The 19,964-nt window shown below is 29.2% G+C and overlaps 1 protein-coding gene across 1 annotated transcript; it reads left to right on the top strand.

Moving 5' to 3' along the window:
- Positions 1-13,360: 13,360 nt before the first annotated feature.
- Positions 13,361-15,156, top strand: LOC140863619 (NAC transcription factor 56-like). Its single transcript, XM_073267158.1, has 3 exons — positions 13,361-13,715; positions 13,889-14,199; positions 14,302-15,156. The coding sequence occupies exons 1-3, from the start codon at positions 13,532-13,534 to the stop codon at positions 14,869-14,871; spliced, it is 1,065 nt and encodes a 354-aa protein (XP_073123259.1). The 5' UTR covers positions 13,361-13,531; the 3' UTR covers positions 14,872-15,156.
- The last annotated feature ends 4,808 nt before the right edge of the window (positions 15,157-19,964 follow it).

Raw genomic sequence — 19,964 nt, 5'->3', positions numbered from 1 at the left:
ATTTTATCAAAAGAAAGACAAAATCTAAAGGATAGTACACACATATGTATATATATACATGTATATATATAATCATCGATAACCAAAATTAAAATATAATAAAGAAATATAAATAATATTTTTAATTTCAAATCTAAATAACAATGTCTCTTATGATTTGAAACTTTTCAAAAATAATTAGTACTAATTATATTCGACAAGATAAAAAAATATAATATTTTTAATATAAGTAATTACACTATCATTCAAATATTCATATTTTGTTAGATAATTGATTGATAAAGACTTTGGTTGGAGTAACATCAAAGATAAATTAAATTAATGATGAAGAAAAAATTTTATTGTGACTCTTCAAACATGGGTTATTGGTTAATAGTATAGAGTTTTAAACAATATTTAATATGTTATTAATAATAATTTATGTGTACGATTTTTAAAAACTAAAGGTATGTTCCAAAAAAAAATCTAAGGTGGGGCAACTGCCCCCTTGCCCTTACATAGAGCCTCCCATGAGTTTAAGGCGAGACGATTGTCCAAATCTATTTATATAACTAGCGTATCAACACATATGTTATACTATATCATGTATAATATCTTATTTTTCAAATATATGTCATCAATTTAATAAAATTTTATATATAACATTTGTTTTAGTTTAAATGTTAGTAATTACAATAATGTGAGTTAAAATAAAATATTTGAAACTTCAAGAAATAGTATAGTACAATATTTCTAAATTAATAATATTGAGATGATAAAATTTTTATTAATTTAGAGATATGTTAACTGATTGATAAATTAATAATTTGTTATTAAAAGAGTATTTGTTATTTAATTACATAAATATAATCATAAAAAATCATTATTATTCACTATTACTTGCATCATATTATTTAAATTAATTAATATATAAAACAATTAATTATATATATATATATATATATATATATATATATAGATTTGATATTGTGAGCACACATGATGTGCACTTATGTGTGCACCGATCGACGTGACATCCTCTACATCCAATAGGTGAACGACACATCAGCAAGTGCACACATAAGTGCACATCATGGGTGCCCACAATATCAAATCTGTGGCATCCTCTATATCCAATAGGTGAACGTCACATCAGCAGGTGCACACATAAGTGCACATGATAGGTGCTCACAATATTAAAACTATATATATATATATATATATATATATATATGAGTGATACACAGTGTTTTTACTGGATGAGTAGATGCTACCCGCAGGATAGTGCCCTGCGGGTGACGTAGCGGCTCATGATTGGTTAAAATTAGTGGGCCCTACGTGGGACCCACTAATTTTGACTAATCATGAGGTTACACATCACCCGCAGGGTAGTGCCCTGCTGGCGGCATGTACTAAACCGTTTTTACTAATCAAATAATATTCATATACTGATTAATAAAATTAAATTCACCATACAAACAAAAATAATAATAGAATTAAATATCATGAAAAACAAACCACGATATGTTTTACCAAATTGCACTAGTTATAAATTATAATTGTAATTTTAATGAATTATTAATTTATAAATTTATTGAGACTATATGAATATACAAGAGATTGTTGAAAATTATTATTTATTAATTTATCAAAATTATTAATTTAGGACATTGACTCAAGTCGAAATCAAGAAAAAAATTATTTTAGAGAAGTTATTAATTTATCGAATATTAAATTATAAAATTTTTATAAAATGATTTGAATATAGATATAAAATAGACTGGTAATTAAAGAAGAATGACATAAAATAACTAGAGAATGTGAAATATATAAAATCTAATATAATTATCTAATACGAATAAAAAGTATGAAAATATTATCCATCTTCTTCCTACAATTCCTAAATTATCTCGATTGTTTTTTTAATAATAAAATTATCTCCGATTGATATGCTTGGAAATGTACAGTTTTTGTCGAGAAATATTTTAGTTTAATTTTAAAAATATATCAAATTAATCATATAATAACATAAAACCATAATTTATTATTTTTAACAACTAATAAATTTAAAAACAAAATAAATTTTATATTCATATTTAATTTTATCCAACAACTCTTGTGCGAAAACATTTTGTTTTCTTCAGTTTCATTCCATTTTTTAGTGAAAATTTTATCTTGTCAATTCGTAAAAAAAAAAAAAATCATCCCAACACCAACAGATGTTTTAGTTTTAAATGAGTAAATATCTGACAGAATTTTGTAAAAATGTTTATATACAATCATCCCACAAATTTCACCTTTCGGAACATAAATATTAAATATGCATTCTACATTTGTATAGAAGCCATATTAAAAGTTTAATAGTGATTAAAAAAAATAAAAGTTTAGTAGTGACATTGTTATTAGCTAAACTTTATGAACGTGACAGAATTGTTAGCGTATTAGTTGAATCAGGAGATTTTGAATAAATGTGATTTATGGTATTTTTAGGTAAATTGGAATTTTCCGAAAATGATATTTCCTTTTTTCTTAGTGTAAAAATATAACTTTTTCTTCTAAAAAAAAAAACCTGGACATATGTTCGGCCTAAAGTCATAATTGGAAATGGAAGAGTGTGCTTGTTATGGGCGCCCATTTCATCGTTAATTCAGGTTTACTGGATCATCAGCCCAGTTGTTCAAGGGCCAAATAAATGGGCCTTTATCGATGACTTTGTTCAAATATATACTCTCTTTAGGGAAAAGTTGAACTCCCATCGATTTAACCGATTCTGAATCGGACCGGATTATAACGCATCGGTTCGGGAGAGAAACACGATCTATTAACCATATAGATCCATGATTGTTTTATGACTTTTATCTTTATATGATATATACTTTTTCCCTCCAAAACATATAGATCCATGATTGTTTTATATTATATGATATATACTTTTTCCCTCCAAATATAGGTTACATTTCCTTTATTATTCGTTTTAAATATATAACTCAGTTTTAATATTCTCTTCATCCCAATTATATTGTCCACGTTTTATTTTTTGTTTGTCCCAAATATATAGTCATACACCATATTTAGTAATATTTTTTTTACACTTATTTACTAATATACCCCTATTAATTACACCTTGAAAATTGTGCAATCATTTTTTAATATATTAAATAGGGATAAAATAGGAAGTTTATATAAAATTTACTTTTCCAATAAATTTTTATTAATTCGTGTGAAAACTAAAACAAAAAATATATATATTAGACGGAGAGAGTATTATTTTATCTATGCTTTTTATTGTTGTTATATCTATATTAATTAAATCAAATAATTTTATTATTTATTATACAATAATAAAATTATTATGTATATTTTATATATAATATAACAATAAAATATTAATATTATTAGTATTATTATAGTTTAGATTAGTTGAAATAACCAAATATATAAAAGATTTATGTACAAAATAATGGAGATTATTTTTTTTATTATCACATAGGGAAATGAAAGACTTGAACTCGAGTTTTCGCTAATTAGCTGACATGTGAGACTAATTCCAATCGGACTACAAGTCCGGTCTCATAATTTTTAATTATATGTCATATGACTCATACCAAACATGTATATATAAAATGAGAATGTGCATTCCATTTTTACTGACACCAAAACATGTCAACTTCCAACAATTCATTAAATAAAACTAAAATTTGAAATTTATTTCTAAAATTTACTTTTCTACTGACTTTCTTATAAATAGGTGTTAAAAGACACACAAGTCAAAAAACAAAGGTGAGATGGATGGAACGTAATAATAAGCTGAGTATTTTTTTTCAATGTAAACTATATGTCGGAAAAAAATTAAAATATATATATATATATATGCAATATAGCATGTTATATACATTTTTTAGGTATATCTCTAGTGAGATGGTATGACGGATAACTAATACGTGAGACAGATCGATCGAATCTATATATTGAGTGAGAACTAATACTTTTGATAAAATAATAATATTTTTTAATGGATTATGTTGATTTATTATTCGTCTCATAAAATTAACTCGTAAAATCGTTTCTAAAGAGTTTTTATGTTTATGTTTGAAGGGAATATTTATTTCCTTGAATTTCTTAAAATTTATTAAAAGATTTATTTTATGTTTTTTGTCTTTCGTGGACTTCAAGTTATTAAATCAATAGAGATATTCTTAAATAAGAAAATATTTTATATTCAATTGATGTGAGATATTGTATACTTATTGTAATATTCTTATATCTTAAATTATCAAATATTACCTTGTCTTTGTAGGATTAATTTTGAATGAAGAAAACAAGATCAATCTATTTTTGACACAAGAGTTACACGCCTAAAAGGAAACAATCTCATGAAGGATTCTATAAGCTTAAAAAGGCGTGGAGGCTTGAGAGAGAAGAGGTCGAATTAGAGAGAGCTTCAGAAACTTTTTGTGAGAGAGCTTGAGTGTATTCCTTGAGGAGATTTCTGAATTTATTTGAAGCTCGTTTTTACTTGGTTGTCGTGAAGTTTTTTGAGAGTATTGAAGATTGGTGATTGAAAGTGTTGCTCTCATATTTTGGTATCAATGATCAACTCCTAATCTTGAGTTTTTCGTGTTTTACTTTTTAGTAGACTTTTCTGGAGTTGTTTTATTTGCATTAGTGTTTATTTTCTCACATGTTTTGAAAAATTATTTTTACAATAATTCACTAGTTTTTTGGTTTTGTAAAACTTTTTATTGTTTTTATAATGAAGTTTTTTGCACTGAATCACTGATACTTGTGCTTTATTATTCAAATGTGTTTATTTAGTTATTGATTGTTTTATTCATGCTTTTAATATTTTCGTTGCATATTATGTCAAATATCACCAACATCTAGTGACAACATCTGAATCTATATTGTTTACAACCATTTATTCTTTACAATGCTAAACCTCAAATCTGTATGGATCGTAAAAGGTATTGGGAGTTCGTTTTTCAACCGAAGATAACATTTAAGATAATGCTGTTCCTTTGTTACCCTAATTGGAGATGCAATGGGATCTTTGCACGGATCACGATTCCCATAAATCAATTTAAATAATCAAAAATTAGCTAATGAGCACGTTGACGCACAAGCTCCACCAGTCGTTTTTCGCTTAATAATAATAATAATATTAATAATTATTATTGTTATTATTATATCATATTAAAATGAACGGTGGGCAGCCGGGGGTTGATTAAATCAAATCATACAATTAATTAAAACATAAATAATGCGCAGCACTGATATATGGTTCATTGGTATCGAATTTATCATTCCTACTTTCAGACCAACGTGTCAAAATTTTGGCCATGAATATTGTCGCACAAGATGTTTTTATTTATCTATTCAAATCAATACAAATCGAATTTACATCAATTATAAAGTTGAGTTTTTGTTGTTATATTAGGAGATTTTGTTTTCAATTTTCAAAAGATCTTGATAAATGAATGTTTCTATTAAATTTTTGTGATGTAATGATTGATACACATGAAGAATATTCTTTTAACATCGATGTAACTATATACTAGTGATCAATACAAGTGGGAAGTGTATCGTATAATTTTTTTGTTTTTAGAAAAGCGATTAATCTAGCTATATCATGATTTTCTAGTTAGATCAGTGTTAGTTTTTAGTTTTTCTCATATATATATATTTTTAAAAATATACATTAATTTAATTGAAATAAGAGGACTAACTGTCAATTTTGTTTGGTATGGTATCACATTAGTTTGATTAATAGTATATATTGATATTCAGTAAAAAAAAAAAAAAAAAGGTTGTAGATTGATATAGTTTTTTATCATCAATATAATCGACTATCGTAGTTTGTTATTCAATTTACAGAATATTAACTGTACATAATATTGTGGATTAATAAGATTTGTTTACTTATCTACTAAATATTGTATATACATATCAGAAAATTATTTTAGGGTCTGAAATTAAATTTATTAATTTAACGGCTTTGGCCTTTCGATTGCAACGAAACAAGATAGCATGCACCAACTCTTCGGGTTTTTTCACAAAAAATTGAAGTTGTTTTTAGAATGAATAAAATTTGAGTTGATTTAATTTCAAATCTATATTATATTCATCCAGCTCAAACATAGAATCAAGAATTCAAAATCTCTCGTACTTGCTCGAGTATATTTTTACTCCTCAAATTCAAATAAATTAAGTTTCTGATCTAGTCATTTGGGATCCAATCATTTGAGTTTTCAAAAACACCAACCCCCAACCCTAATCTCTATTTCGATTTAAATTAACCAACAAATTAATTTGTTTATACTACATTTAGTCAGCGAATAATAACCAGATGAGATAAAAAGAATTTAAGGTTAATTTTTATTCTTCACCTTCCTTTTTTATTTTACATGTTAGCTATTAGTATAATTTAGAGTGGAGTAATATCATACTAGTTTATCATATATTCTCCTAATTTGCCCCCCATTAACTCCTCGGAATTGAGAAAACCGACAAAAGCCATTGTTTTTGCATGCAAAAATAGCAAGTGATTTGAAATTGATTCCCAACAGCTAGCAGTACTGAAAGCAATTTCTCCATGACATATTAATTTCTTAATCTTGATTAGGAAAAGCAAAACCAGCTACATAATGCCCTTTAATTATTTTTCTCATTTTTTTAGTTATTTTGTATGTTATTATTGAATAAACAATCGCATTAATTAGTAATGCTTTTGATATATTTCCATTGAAATTAATAATGAAATCTATTAATTTGAAAGATTGGGGGTGAGGTGGAGCCAGCCAGCTTTCATGACTTCTAGCTACTCCATAAATATTTATGGCTGATTTTTGTCTGCACTTTGCATAATTATAAGTGTCAATAAATAAATTTGTTTGTACGTATATACCATGTCATGAATTAAACCATGTGGAACTTGATTACCTCTTGCTTTCGATACATTTAATAATTTTAGTTCAAATATACCATTTTTTAAATTATAAATCTGGATAATAAATATAATTGTTACCAAAATATACTAAAGAAAGTATTACATGATTTTTTCTTAGTCTTCCTTTTATTTTTGCATAGAAATATGTTGTTAATTAATAGTTCTGGTAGTTTCGACTTTAGGGTTCGGTACTCATTGTTCCTTTACTCCGGTTCTTCGACTTTTTATAAAATATAATAAACTTATAGTCTTATACAATAAAGTAAGGGCATAATTAATATTCCTTGCAAAGATTAATAATTATCTTGAGGATCAAATGGGATATAGTCATTCTCCGAAAATGACTTTAAATGGACAATGAAATTAGCAGCCAAGCTCATCAAGATTTATAACCTTGGATTATGTATAACTTCACAAATCATATATACATCTCGGTATATATTGCGCGTATATATATATATATATATATATATATATTAAAAAAATCTTATGCATTATATTTTCAAATAAGTAAGATTTGCTGGTCCAAATAATTAATTATATAATTAGACGTTAAATCTTCTCTGATCATGTGTTTAATTGATTTGGTGTATTATTAATTTATGTATAACTTATCCCATTCAATCTCGCATTATTCTTGTCATATTATTTATCTATTTATTAATTATTAATTTTATATCAATTAAATCAAATAAACTATAATCTATCCATCAAATCAAATAATATATTAAATATTTTTTCTTTTTTATTTTTAATTACATTATATTACTTATTTATGTATTAGTTATCCCATCACTCAAACCAAACGATATCAGTTTAATGAGATCAGGGTTACATTAGCTTTCGACGCGATTCGTATTTGGTTTGTTGGTGGTGCACCCTGGGATATATACCAAATTAATATAAAGTTTGAATTAGATGACGCATCATGCAAGTCCTATACGTGAACTGGTTGATGAGTACTTGGAAAACAAATTAAGTACTTAGATCAACAAACTAGAATGCACAGTGCTGACTCTCATGATATACACAATATGGAGATTGTTCTATAAGATACCGTTTGGTTTCATGTATCAGATGTATAAGCTGAGAGTTGAATAGAAAAGTGATGATAAAAACATGATGAAATATGGATAAGCAATACATAGATCATATGAACAATATGTTGTTTTGTATGTTTTTAATTTTGTAGGATTATTGTGTTTATTATTATAAAATCTCTTAATTGCACTTTCCAATTTCTACTCATCCTCCACTAATACCATGGATTGGAAGAGATTTTTCATCAAAACCCATATATAATGTCATACCGGGCCATGAGATGACATTGAGTTAACAAAAAAATAAAAGAAACATGAGATGAGTAAAAATTTGTGGATCATGTCACTTTCATCCAATGTACCAAACGGTACCTAAAAGGCTTGAAGTAGTATTGATCGTGAATTGAAAAAGAATCAAACAATATTATTTATGCATGCTTAAGTACTTTTATGTTTTCTTTTCCGGTTAGGTTTAATGTTGGAAAACAAAGTACGTACTTAGATCAACAAACTAGAGGTTCATTTGAACATCTCCATCTTCTGTCACGAGAAGTGAGGCTTAGTTTAGGACCCTTTTTTAAAAAATTTTAAAATCACTTAGTTTAGGACCTTCATATAATGTTTTGTTTCATAAGAATTAATTTCATTAACCATTGGGAATAATAATTGTGCATATTATAATATATATGTATATGCTATATAGTAACAAAGTGGTTGTGTTATTTTAATTTATGTATTATGATTTAAATTTCATTGTTATGATCGGCTTTAACTTTTCATGAAATGAAAAAAATATTTAATCCAAGTTACAATTAAATTTAGTACCAAAATCACATGTTAAATTTTACCTTGATGTAATTATTAGGGGGAAGATTCTCAAGGATCAACAATTGTGCAATGTTCTTGTTAATTAGCAAAAAAGAAAGTAAAAAAAAAAAAAAACACAATTGTATATGTCATTTGAATTGATATACACTTTAAAATAGGAAAATTGTGATTTTGATCTACATCTTTGTTTGTTTGTTTATTTATTTGTTTGTTTATTTTTTTTGGGCATCATAGATTCTCTATGTTGTACAATTCCAGTTTCAGTTAATTTTGGAAATTCTAGTTGTTTTTTTTACGTCGAATTGTTGATATGTCACTGCATACGTCAGGTTAACGTCGGAAAAATATCTAAAATTACCCAAAAAAAGATAAAAATATATATAACACATATAAATAAATTAACTTTGACGACATGACTAAAATTAATATATATATATATATAAAAAAAATTGTTTTTTTGGTCCTGTATATTTAGCACTTTGCGATTTCAGTCCTCTATATATGTATTCAGATTTCAGTTTTAGTTCGTTATCTTTGTTTTTTTTTTTGGGCAATTTTAGTTCTTTTTGTGATGTGGCGCTGATGTGACATCAATGCAGTGCTGATGTGGAGCTGACGTATATAGTGTCACATAAGCATTTTCGAAAAAAGGACTAAAATTGCCAAAAATCAGAACATACAGGACTAAAACTGAAATATGAAAACATAAAGGACTGAAATCGCAAAGTGACAAATATACAGAATCAAAATTGCAGTTTTCCTATATATATATATATATATATATATATATATATATATAAAAGACAAAAAATCATAATTTTCCATTTAAGAAATTTGAGTTGTACAAATCAATACTATTAACTATGATATACGTGTCATGATTTATAGCATACTTGACACAAAGATCTCAAGTTTTAGACGAAGAACCGAGACCCAATCATAACAATCATCATAGCGTATATAAATAATATGTACAAAGATATTCATGAATTGCTGAAATTAATAATACTACACGTACAAGAGTATGCAAAGTGTAAGGAAACAATAATTTTAGGTAGGTGTAGGGAAGAGATGATAAGAATGTGAAACAGATTGGGCGTAGATGGAATTGACAATGAATATTGGATGTGAAAGGGTCATGCAAATTGTGACATTGCCCGATTCTGTTGGCAGATCAGTGCGCCTTTATTGTGCCGCAATATCTGCATTCCTATTCTCAACTTGTTCGGCACCCACACTCCTTATAGGCAAATTTAAACTAACAAATACATCAAGCCCATATTAATTCAATTCCAGCTTTTAAATACAACACATGCTAGCTAGCTCATGTTATTTTCAACATCTGGTATTCAGCTTCAATCATAGGATTAATTAGAAACATTTCATTTTCCATGTATTGGCGTTTCGGGCGTGTGCGACTCGTCGCCATCTTCTCATCGTGTGTAAACTTTTAACTGCAAAAACCATATGACATTTGATGATCATGAATGAAAATAAATTAACATGGGTTTATATATTTTGAAGAGGGGCAAAAAAAAAACAGAAAAGGAGTTAGGAGTATGTGACAGGTACATATAGGCTCCACATACCTATGTGCACTTGCCTCTTCTTACAATTAGGGCAAGTTAGGTTTTCTTTGATTCAAGAAACCGATAGATATCGTAATTCCATGACTCATAAAATGAGCTTGACTTCAATGCTTATGCAACCCACATGCAAATAAGCATATATAATTGATTAATCCCCGCGTTTATATTATTATTATTGTCATAATTATCTCGAAAAACCTACGATAAATGATCGGGGAAAATTGTCATTCGAAAAATAGGAATCTTGAATTCCACATATATACTTCCATTGTTTTCTCTCTCTCTCTTTTTTTGTTTTTTGTTTTTTTTAAAAAAACACTTTATATTTGTGTTAACCAAATCACGTGATCAAATGTTCTTGTAAAAATGTGATTTGATTAATTACTCACAACGTTATGCTTATGCCAATCTTCTTCTTGTTGAAACTTGGAATAAGTAATTAGCTTGAGAACTTAGGTTGGGGAGATTCATAAGTTGTTGGGATTTTATGGTTGTTTGCAAGCTCGATGTAGCTATATAAATAAATAGTTGCCCAAATATTAAAACAATCCCCGTGCGAATTTTAAAATTATATATATATATATATAAATTTTCAGCTGTTCAACAAATGATACCCACTTCGTATTCGATCACTAAAACCTGATGTTGTATTTTCGTGGTGCGAAAAATCAAACAAAAACAACTAAAACCCGGCATCGAATTTTAATGATCAAGCACAAAGTGAACAGTAATTTATTGAATAACTTAAAACTTTATATATATATATATATATATATATATATATATATATATATATATATATTCTCATGCAGAAACCAATTAATATCATGCATATTGTTGTAAAAATAACTTTAGAGTTATCGAAAATGGATTACGTCAGTGGAACCACGCAAGTACAGACATGTTCTGTCCCAAATCAGCATTAGGCCCCATATTTTAAGAACAACCCCAAGATTGACTGACCTACCTAGCTAGCTATCTAAGACATGAAATTTGGACTTAAAAAAAATATACAAATACAAAAACTAGACGGTCTAATAGATTAATTTAAGACATACATCTTTTATTTGGATTATCGATGAAAAATTATTGCTCAATATAAGCAGAGTTGATAGACTTATTCATGACTATCTGCTTTATCTCAAAAACTCATATGAAACGTACAATGTATCAATTTTGTGTAAATGATCATATTCAATTTTATAACCCAAACCATAAAAATATTATATTTCACTAAAAATATAACTCGAGTCGACTTGAAAATCATATCACTAAAAACTTACTTAAAACTTACTTAAAAGTATTATTTTAATGTCGTCAAACATATTAATTTTTATAATAAATATATATCAAATCGATATATCTCATAAATATAAAGTATCAGCCACCGAAATGTTATCCTAACAAACCTAGCATCATATATATATATATATATACAAGATTATGATATAACTGCACCTCTTATAATCGTACACCTATAAATTACTATTTAATCTATTATCCTATCTGCAAAATGAATGTGTGTGTGTGTGTAGTGTGCCCATATATCTAAATGTGAGGAGTCTATGTTTGTTCGAACTTTGACGATAAAAATGGCCTACATGATGTGATGCCTAATGAGACGTTGGTCATCATTAAATAAGCAATAGACCCCACTTATCTACCCCTGAATGTGATCAAATTTTTTGTATTGTTTTTATTTTATTTTTTTATCGCCTTTATACTAAGAATTTAGTCTATTTTTATGAAAAAATAATTCAAGCCATGTTAATATCCTAATTTCGATGTTTAACAGATTAACTAATGGCATGCATCAACTTACATCTCCACTTCATCAAATTCTCCTCCTCCTCCCACTATTTTCAGTTGCGAAAATCTTTACAAACTCTCGCAACTTAGCTTTCAATTCGCGCTAGCCATTAAATAAGACGTGAGTAACCCGTTATCGATCACTCTTGGTTTGAAAACCATATCTTGAGTAATCAGTTTTCTTTCCTTTTAATTAATTACCTTACGGTAATCAGGAGTGGGCTAATCCTAGTATAATTAGTGTCCTTTTGTCTAGTCAAGCAAGCAATGGTTATAGAATTATATATGTGGACTTTTACGGTTTTACCATCTACGTAAAAACAAAATGGTGAAGAATAATATATTCTAAACTTGAGAAAATAGCTAGCTAGGTTTCCCAAATATTCGATAAAAAATAAATGGCAGCGGTGTGTTTGACTATTATAACACAGATTTTCATATATTTTTATTATCATTATTAAATAATTATTTATAATTATAAATAAATAAAGGGGTGGTGTTAGAGTTGATGGTATTTGCCTAACAAAAGCGTGACATTATCGCAAAACACGCATATTCTACCCATACTTATCCTCGTCTAATCAATTCGATTTTTATTTTTTTATTTCCTAATTTTTTCCGTGGTCCCCAAATATTCTTTGCCACGTGTCGTCTCCTCCTGCGTCCCAAAATAACGAGCGTGTCGGTTTATCAGTCGCCTAATTATAAAAACGTCGTCGTCATTCGTTAATCCCGAAAACACCCTTCCACGACCGAAATGACATGTTTGCCCTTCGTTGATTGTTTGTTGGGATGCTGTGCAAAAAACTCAACGGACCAACAAAACTGAGCCACACCTATATACATGTATTCTTTTTGTGATTTCCCAAGTTAAAATTAAATTACATAAATTTTTAGACACACTTTTCTTTCAAATAAAATATGAATTTTTTGTGAACTAATTTCAATATTTTTTTATGTTTATGACGTAAGTTCGGGTTTTTCAATTTAAATTTGAAACAATTTATTTTATTAAATTAAATTAAATATTATTGATCATGTTTTTTTTTTTTGAAATTTGAAATTGCTCCTGTATTTTAAAGAAATGAAAATACATAGCATGAAAACTGTACACTATTTCACATGAGTGGCCACATACCGTATAAAAAGATGGGCTAGCCAAAAGGTTGAAGTTTCATATTGAATTCTTTTTCAAAAATTTATTTGCCGAATTGTATCATGATCTTCTCCTCTCCTAAAATTCCCAAAACCAAAAGCTTGAATATTTTTTTTTTTAAAGTAACATAAATATATATATACAGAAAGAATAGCTAAAAAAATTAGAAATCAATTGAATATTGATGGAAAGCACCGATTCCTCCACCGGTTCACAGCAGCCTCAGCTGCCTCCGGGCTTCAGATTCCATCCCACCGATGAAGAACTTGTGGTTCACTACCTCAAGAAAAAGGCCGCCTCCGCCCCGTTGCCCGTTGCGATCATAGCAGAAGTTGATCTTTACAAATTCGATCCTTGGGAACTTCCAGGTAGTAGTTTTTTTTTTTTTTTTTTTCCAAAGAAAATAGTTACGTTATATAAATATTAATTGCTATTTCCAATTTTACGGAATATATTATTTATTATCTATGTTTGATCATGATATAATAATTGTTATCACTTAATGTTATAATGTTATATATTGTAACTAATCTTTATGCAGCCAAGGCAACATTTGGGGAGCAAGAGTGGTATTTTTTCAGTCCAAGAGACCGGAAATATCCGAACGGGGCACGGCCGAACAGGGCGGCTACTTCCGGCTATTGGAAGGCGACGGGGACCGACAAGCCGGTGCTGACTGCCGGAGGAACCCAAAAGGTTGGCGTAAAGAAGGCGCTTGTTTTCTATGGAGGGAAGCCACCAAAGGGAATGAAAACTAATTGGATCATGCATGAATACAGGCTCACTGGTAACAAACCCTCCAACACAAAGCCCCCCGGCTGCGATGTAGCCACCAAAAAGGGATCTTTAAGGGTAATTATTATTTATCTCAAACAATTACTTTAATGCATGCCTTGTTGCAATTGATTTTATGATGTTTGATTGGATATTTTTTGTGGTTATATATGATTCCAGCTTGATGATTGGGTCTTGTGTCGGATTTACAAGAAGAACACAGCGCAAAGGCCGATAGATCAAGAACGGGACGATATAAACGACATGCTTGGATCAATGACACCGAATATGTCGATGCCTGTGGGACAGCAGAAGCTACAAGGAGTACTGATCAAGCCCTGCACCAATTATGCATCATTTCTTGAAAACGATCATCAAAAATTATACCAAGGGACGACTTTCAACGATGCTATGAACTCTCATTTATGTTCATCGGGTTCAAAGCCAGCACCACAGTTTCCTAATTGGGTACCAGCTGGAGCCTCAAAGAGAAGTACTACACTCCCAAGTTTGTACTGGAACGATGAAGGGAACACGAACTCTCCGCCCACGAAGCGATTTATGGCTGAAAATTGTGATGGAAGCCTCGGAAGATCAACGGATGAAACAACAAACTCTATAGCTACCATTCTTAGCCAGCTGCCGCAAACCCCTACACTACAGCAGCAGCAACAGGCAATGCTAGGGAGTCTTGGAGACGGGGTTTTCCGACCGGCGTATCAAGTTTCGGGCATGAATTGGTACTCTTAGTAAATGGGTCGAAAACGATTTTATAATAATTATTCGAGAAGATATAAAATTAATTACCAGATGGGAATTATTTATATAAAATGAACCTGCTCTATATGTTTAGCTGTCTCATGAGATCATGGGGTTGGGGGTATAGATCGAATTATTGCTTTGCTGTATGTGGGATTTTGAAATTTTTGTTAAATATTTTACAGATGATCACCCTGGAGAGTGTATAATAAATTTTCTAGCTGTAGTGATCAATTTTAGCATAGGTTGAAGCCGTATATAAATTATATTTTCTTACCTATTAATTGTTCTTTTGCCATTGGACATGCAATATTGTGCTTGCAAATTTTATAGAAACGATCTTGTATTGATGATAGAGAAAATTATAGAATTAATAAATAAAATGGTTGAAATTAATGATCAATATTAATTTTAACTTCTTGTTAAATTACACTTCGTAATGATCATAAATGCGCGTGTAAATGATCGGAATTCGGATCGGGCAGGTTTCCTCTTTGTAACATAGAAAACTCTAACAGTATATATAGAGTTTTGCTATGCTGCCCACCTCCATGCCCACTTATGAGGTGTCAATCATCCAATAGATGAGATGAATCAGATACAAATGGTTCATCAATGGATGATTGTCACCTCAGAGGTGGGCTTGAAGGTGGACACGAAAGGTGGGCAGCATAGCAAAACACTTATAATATATATATATATATATATATTTGAATTATATTGATTAACTTAATTTATTTGGAATGAAGGCATGTGAAAAATTAATTATTTGTTCGCATATTGTGGGAGAAGTTTTGGTCACGCTATTTTGCCATCGACATGTAACAACTTTTTCATACGACAGTTGCAATGTGTGTGTGTGTGTGTTATATTTAACAAGCTTCTTGTATTTTATAGGAATTTGACAACGAAATTTATTTGTGTTGATTCAAAATTTAAAGGCTGTTCTTATCTTAGAAGAGTTTCATTGACAAGCAATAAAACTTGTATACATAAAAAGAGAATAATTTTTTGCCATATACCCACACAATTAAATTAGGAAAACTCTCCATGGGATTAATTTATTCTTCATGATCGAATTCATGAATATTTATATGTTACGAAAACGTAATCCCTCCAGTTTTTTTAATAATTTAATCGCATGACGTACTGCGATCGAGTAACTAAGGGATGTTTGATGGTGGAAAATTAAATAAATTAACCAATGTAAGAGAATTAATGATAATCTAAAAAAAAAACAAAATTTTTATTGCGCACTTGCACTTGAAAAAGTAATTAACCGGTTGATTAAGCTATCAGGAATTAATCACATGCCACCATTTTGTTTTTGGGATATTTAAAAAGTCATCTACACATAGTAAAATGACTTTTGGTGTAAAAAACATTCATATATATGATTCAAGAAAAAAGATAAACTTGTAAAACTCTATGATTAACGCAACGTTATCTTAATTTGTCGTAATGCCAACTTTCTTTTCCATCATCGAGATTTTTCTTGATTTAATCCCCAAATATTTACGCATAATGAGGGTGTCCTTTTCTTTGATCGTGTGAAATTTAATACATATGGCCAAAGTATGTATATTCCTTTATTTTGATGGCGAATCGGAATATTTCAAATATTTTATATCTACATATATTGTGCTATATACACATTTATATATTTAATTTATAGAATAGAAAATTAAGATCAATATTGTATGCATCTTATTTTAATTTTTCGTTTGTTTTTTAGATCAATATTTTAGGAGATTTTAATTTTTTTTTAAAAAAAAAATATTGTAGGGGATATTTTACTATAAGAGAAAGGGTAACTTCACAAGTGCCTTTTTAATTTCCCTCTCTTTGACAACTTAGGGACCATCTTCATCTGTCATCTTGAAAATAAATCATTATCTTAACCCACTCAAATTTATTATCGTAAACCACGATCCCATTTAAGGAAAGAGTACAAACATCTGTCATTCATAATTTCCTTTAATAATTGATTAAATAAGGAAAATAGATAATGGTTTGATGGAGATTAACAAAATATTTCTAATCTCTCATTAAAGAAGCTTTCATATGCCTACAAAATTATTAACTAATTTGTTAATGATCGTGTGTATATGTACGATATTTTTTTGTGCATACACAACAATAAACAAATTAAAACGTGCACGTATTACCTAAACATATGCCGATTATTATTTTTTTGAGCTACTTAATTATAATCTGACCTTGCATATTATGTTTGTCACGGTGAATATATCTAAAATTTCAAGATACTCTTCAATTGAAACATTACTTCAATAATTTGTTCTTATTTCTCCAAGGCAAATCATAGAACGATTAACGAGTGCGGATTTGTGGACATGTACAATAATGAAGTATGAAGGGGCAAGAGCCTTTAGCCGTGTATATTATCAATCTATTAACAGTTTTGTTAATTATCAATCTATTAACAGTTTTAGTCCACTAATTTATATTATTTTTCAATTTTAATTCCTTTCACCGAAATTTTGACATGAAATGGCAACGAACGTTGCTCGTGAAAGATGATTAACATTAAAAAAATAGTGGAAGTTACTAAACTAAAATCCTAAATTGACCAATAACAATATCGAAAATGAAAAATGTGCAAGATAAATATTCAAAAATGTTGTTTTCCCTGTTACAAATTTTTAGAATAGAAAACAAAACATACTTTTGAATTGTAAAAATGATTTTATAAAATAGTTGTGTAAACAAATATTTATTATTATAACAATCTAAAATATTATATATATTTTTTTTTGAAAAACACATTTATAAAATCATTTTATAATTGTTTGTATACAGAGCCTTAATCATTTCCGATCCAAGAGAAAAGGCAAGAAAAAATGTAAACTCCAAATAGTGAAGTCCTGCCCGGAATTGATGCCGAAGCCCGGAACGGGCTCCATGAAATGTGACTTGGTATCTAACAAACCAAAACTATTTCCAAAATTTGGAGTCAAAATTGAAATGTTGAAATAAAAGTCAGTAAATATAACTCCGTTTGCTGAAATTATTACAAACAGAGTTGTCAAGGTCTAAATTTGACAACCGCAATGTGAACCAATCGTTGAAATCCCTCATTGCACGTACTGTTAACGCCACTGACAATTTAGCAAATCACAATCACCTATATTGCAATCAAGATGATACAATTGTTCACCACAAAAAATAAATAAATAATTTTTTTTATTTGTTATCAAATTTTATTGTTCATTGAAATTATTGTTTCTATATATAAATTTTTATATTCGAGTAATTTTTGGATTTATAAATTTACATATAAGTGTTTATAATTGAATATTAGCCTTGTATTTGACAAATTTTGCAAAGTCGTGACTTCAAAATTTAATCCTTTCAATTTTTTTTTCTTTTTCGTATAACATGATAAAACTCGCGGTCGCTACCCTTTTGACGAATAACCTTTTTATTTTTAATTGAGCTTGGGGTATCCCTCTAATTTATTTTCGGAGTTTTGAGTTACTCTTTGAAATCTGGAATTGGTTTTTAATGAAATGATGTATATGGACGAAGATATTAAAATAGAACGAATTGAGATCATTTAATTACATTAAGTTAGTAGAATAAGGATATTAAAATTTAGTACTAAAAATTACTTGCAGCAAAATGTACGATATTCGTAGGTGGTCCTTCACAAAATTAACAATCATCTTACTATATTATAATGATTCAATCCCTTAAAATAACTATTTTTGGTTATAAATGTAATATTAATTAACATATTTGATATTTAAATATTAATATTTTATTTTACACTTCTTAAAAACTAACACAACTATTTTTTAACATCCAAACACACGTTCAATATCACGAATCCACAAACTCACATAATTTTAAACATGTTAAAATTTTTAAATTATATATATTTTTAACTAAAAAATATAAAGTTTACACCATGTGCTCGGGTGGCTAGTATATATAAATGTCCTTTTGGACCACCAATTAACAAAGTTGTGGTTCAAAGTGCATCGTTACCAATTAATAATTTTGATTAACAAAGCCCAATTCTAGTAGAGTTGACTGTTCCACTTTGAACAGCATAGACCAATTAGCAGGTGGGAATTAAATAAGAAACGAAACTACTTTCGGGAGGGTTTCAACTCTTTTTCTTTTTCCCCTTGAAAATATCATCCTTTTGAAGTGCTTAACAGTTACTATCAGAAAATAAATTTTATGTACCATAAATAAATCTGATTATATATCTTGGCCAAAAAGATTATACGATTGGACTATAACCAAATTGTGTCGATATGTTTTATTAATATAATTATTATTACAAGTATATTATACAAAATCATGCGTGTTCCGAAATGGTCAACCAACCGCGTATTAATTCGCACCCGGTTAGCAAACGAACTTTCAAAAGGTGTATTTGATTATTCGCCCACTTGAAAGAACTTTCCAAGAAGTCAAATCCCCACCAATTGTTTGCTACCCTATATAAGTGCACACCAAATTCTCAAACTCAACAACCAAACAGCTAAATCTCATTAAGAAAAGAGTGCTAAATTGCAGAGACTCCATCCTATGGATCAGACAACAAGTGGGCTTCCACCGGCTCCCGTCACCACCGGAGTTGGAGCGGAGAAGAATCTGGCTCGACGGAATATTACACGTGGGGCGTCACCAAGATCTTTCACATACAAACGGTCCGTAACATACGAGCGGTATGTGGAAGCAGTACCGAGGAGCAGGTCAAGGAGACGGCAGGCAGCCAGAGAAGTTGTTCAGAGGGCCTTGACGCCTCCAAGCCAGAAGCCGAGCTGTAGGTGGCGGAATTTCTGCCCCACGCCCAGCCGCCTCTCGAACATGTCTATGGCTTAACCACGAGAAGTTCCAACAAAATTTTTCCGGACAAGTTTCTTTCATAAAGCTAGCTAACATATATAACAGCTAGTTTTGAATGTATATCTTACTAGCATTTTTGAGGCATAATTCTTACTTGATTAACGTTGGTAATGATAAATATTTATCGGCATTCATTTAACAGTAAACTAAGGGCCCTTGTCATTTTTTTCCTTCGACACATCCATCTTAGAGTTCAAGTC

Source organism: Henckelia pumila, chromosome 4 (assembly GCF_033568475.1).
Source record: "Henckelia pumila isolate YLH828 chromosome 4, ASM3356847v2, whole genome shotgun sequence".
Classification (NCBI taxonomy): Eukaryota; Viridiplantae; Streptophyta; class Magnoliopsida; order Lamiales; family Gesneriaceae; genus Henckelia; species Henckelia pumila.
Note: the sequence above shows the minus strand (reverse complement) of the source record. Positions and strands in the feature narration are given on the sequence as shown.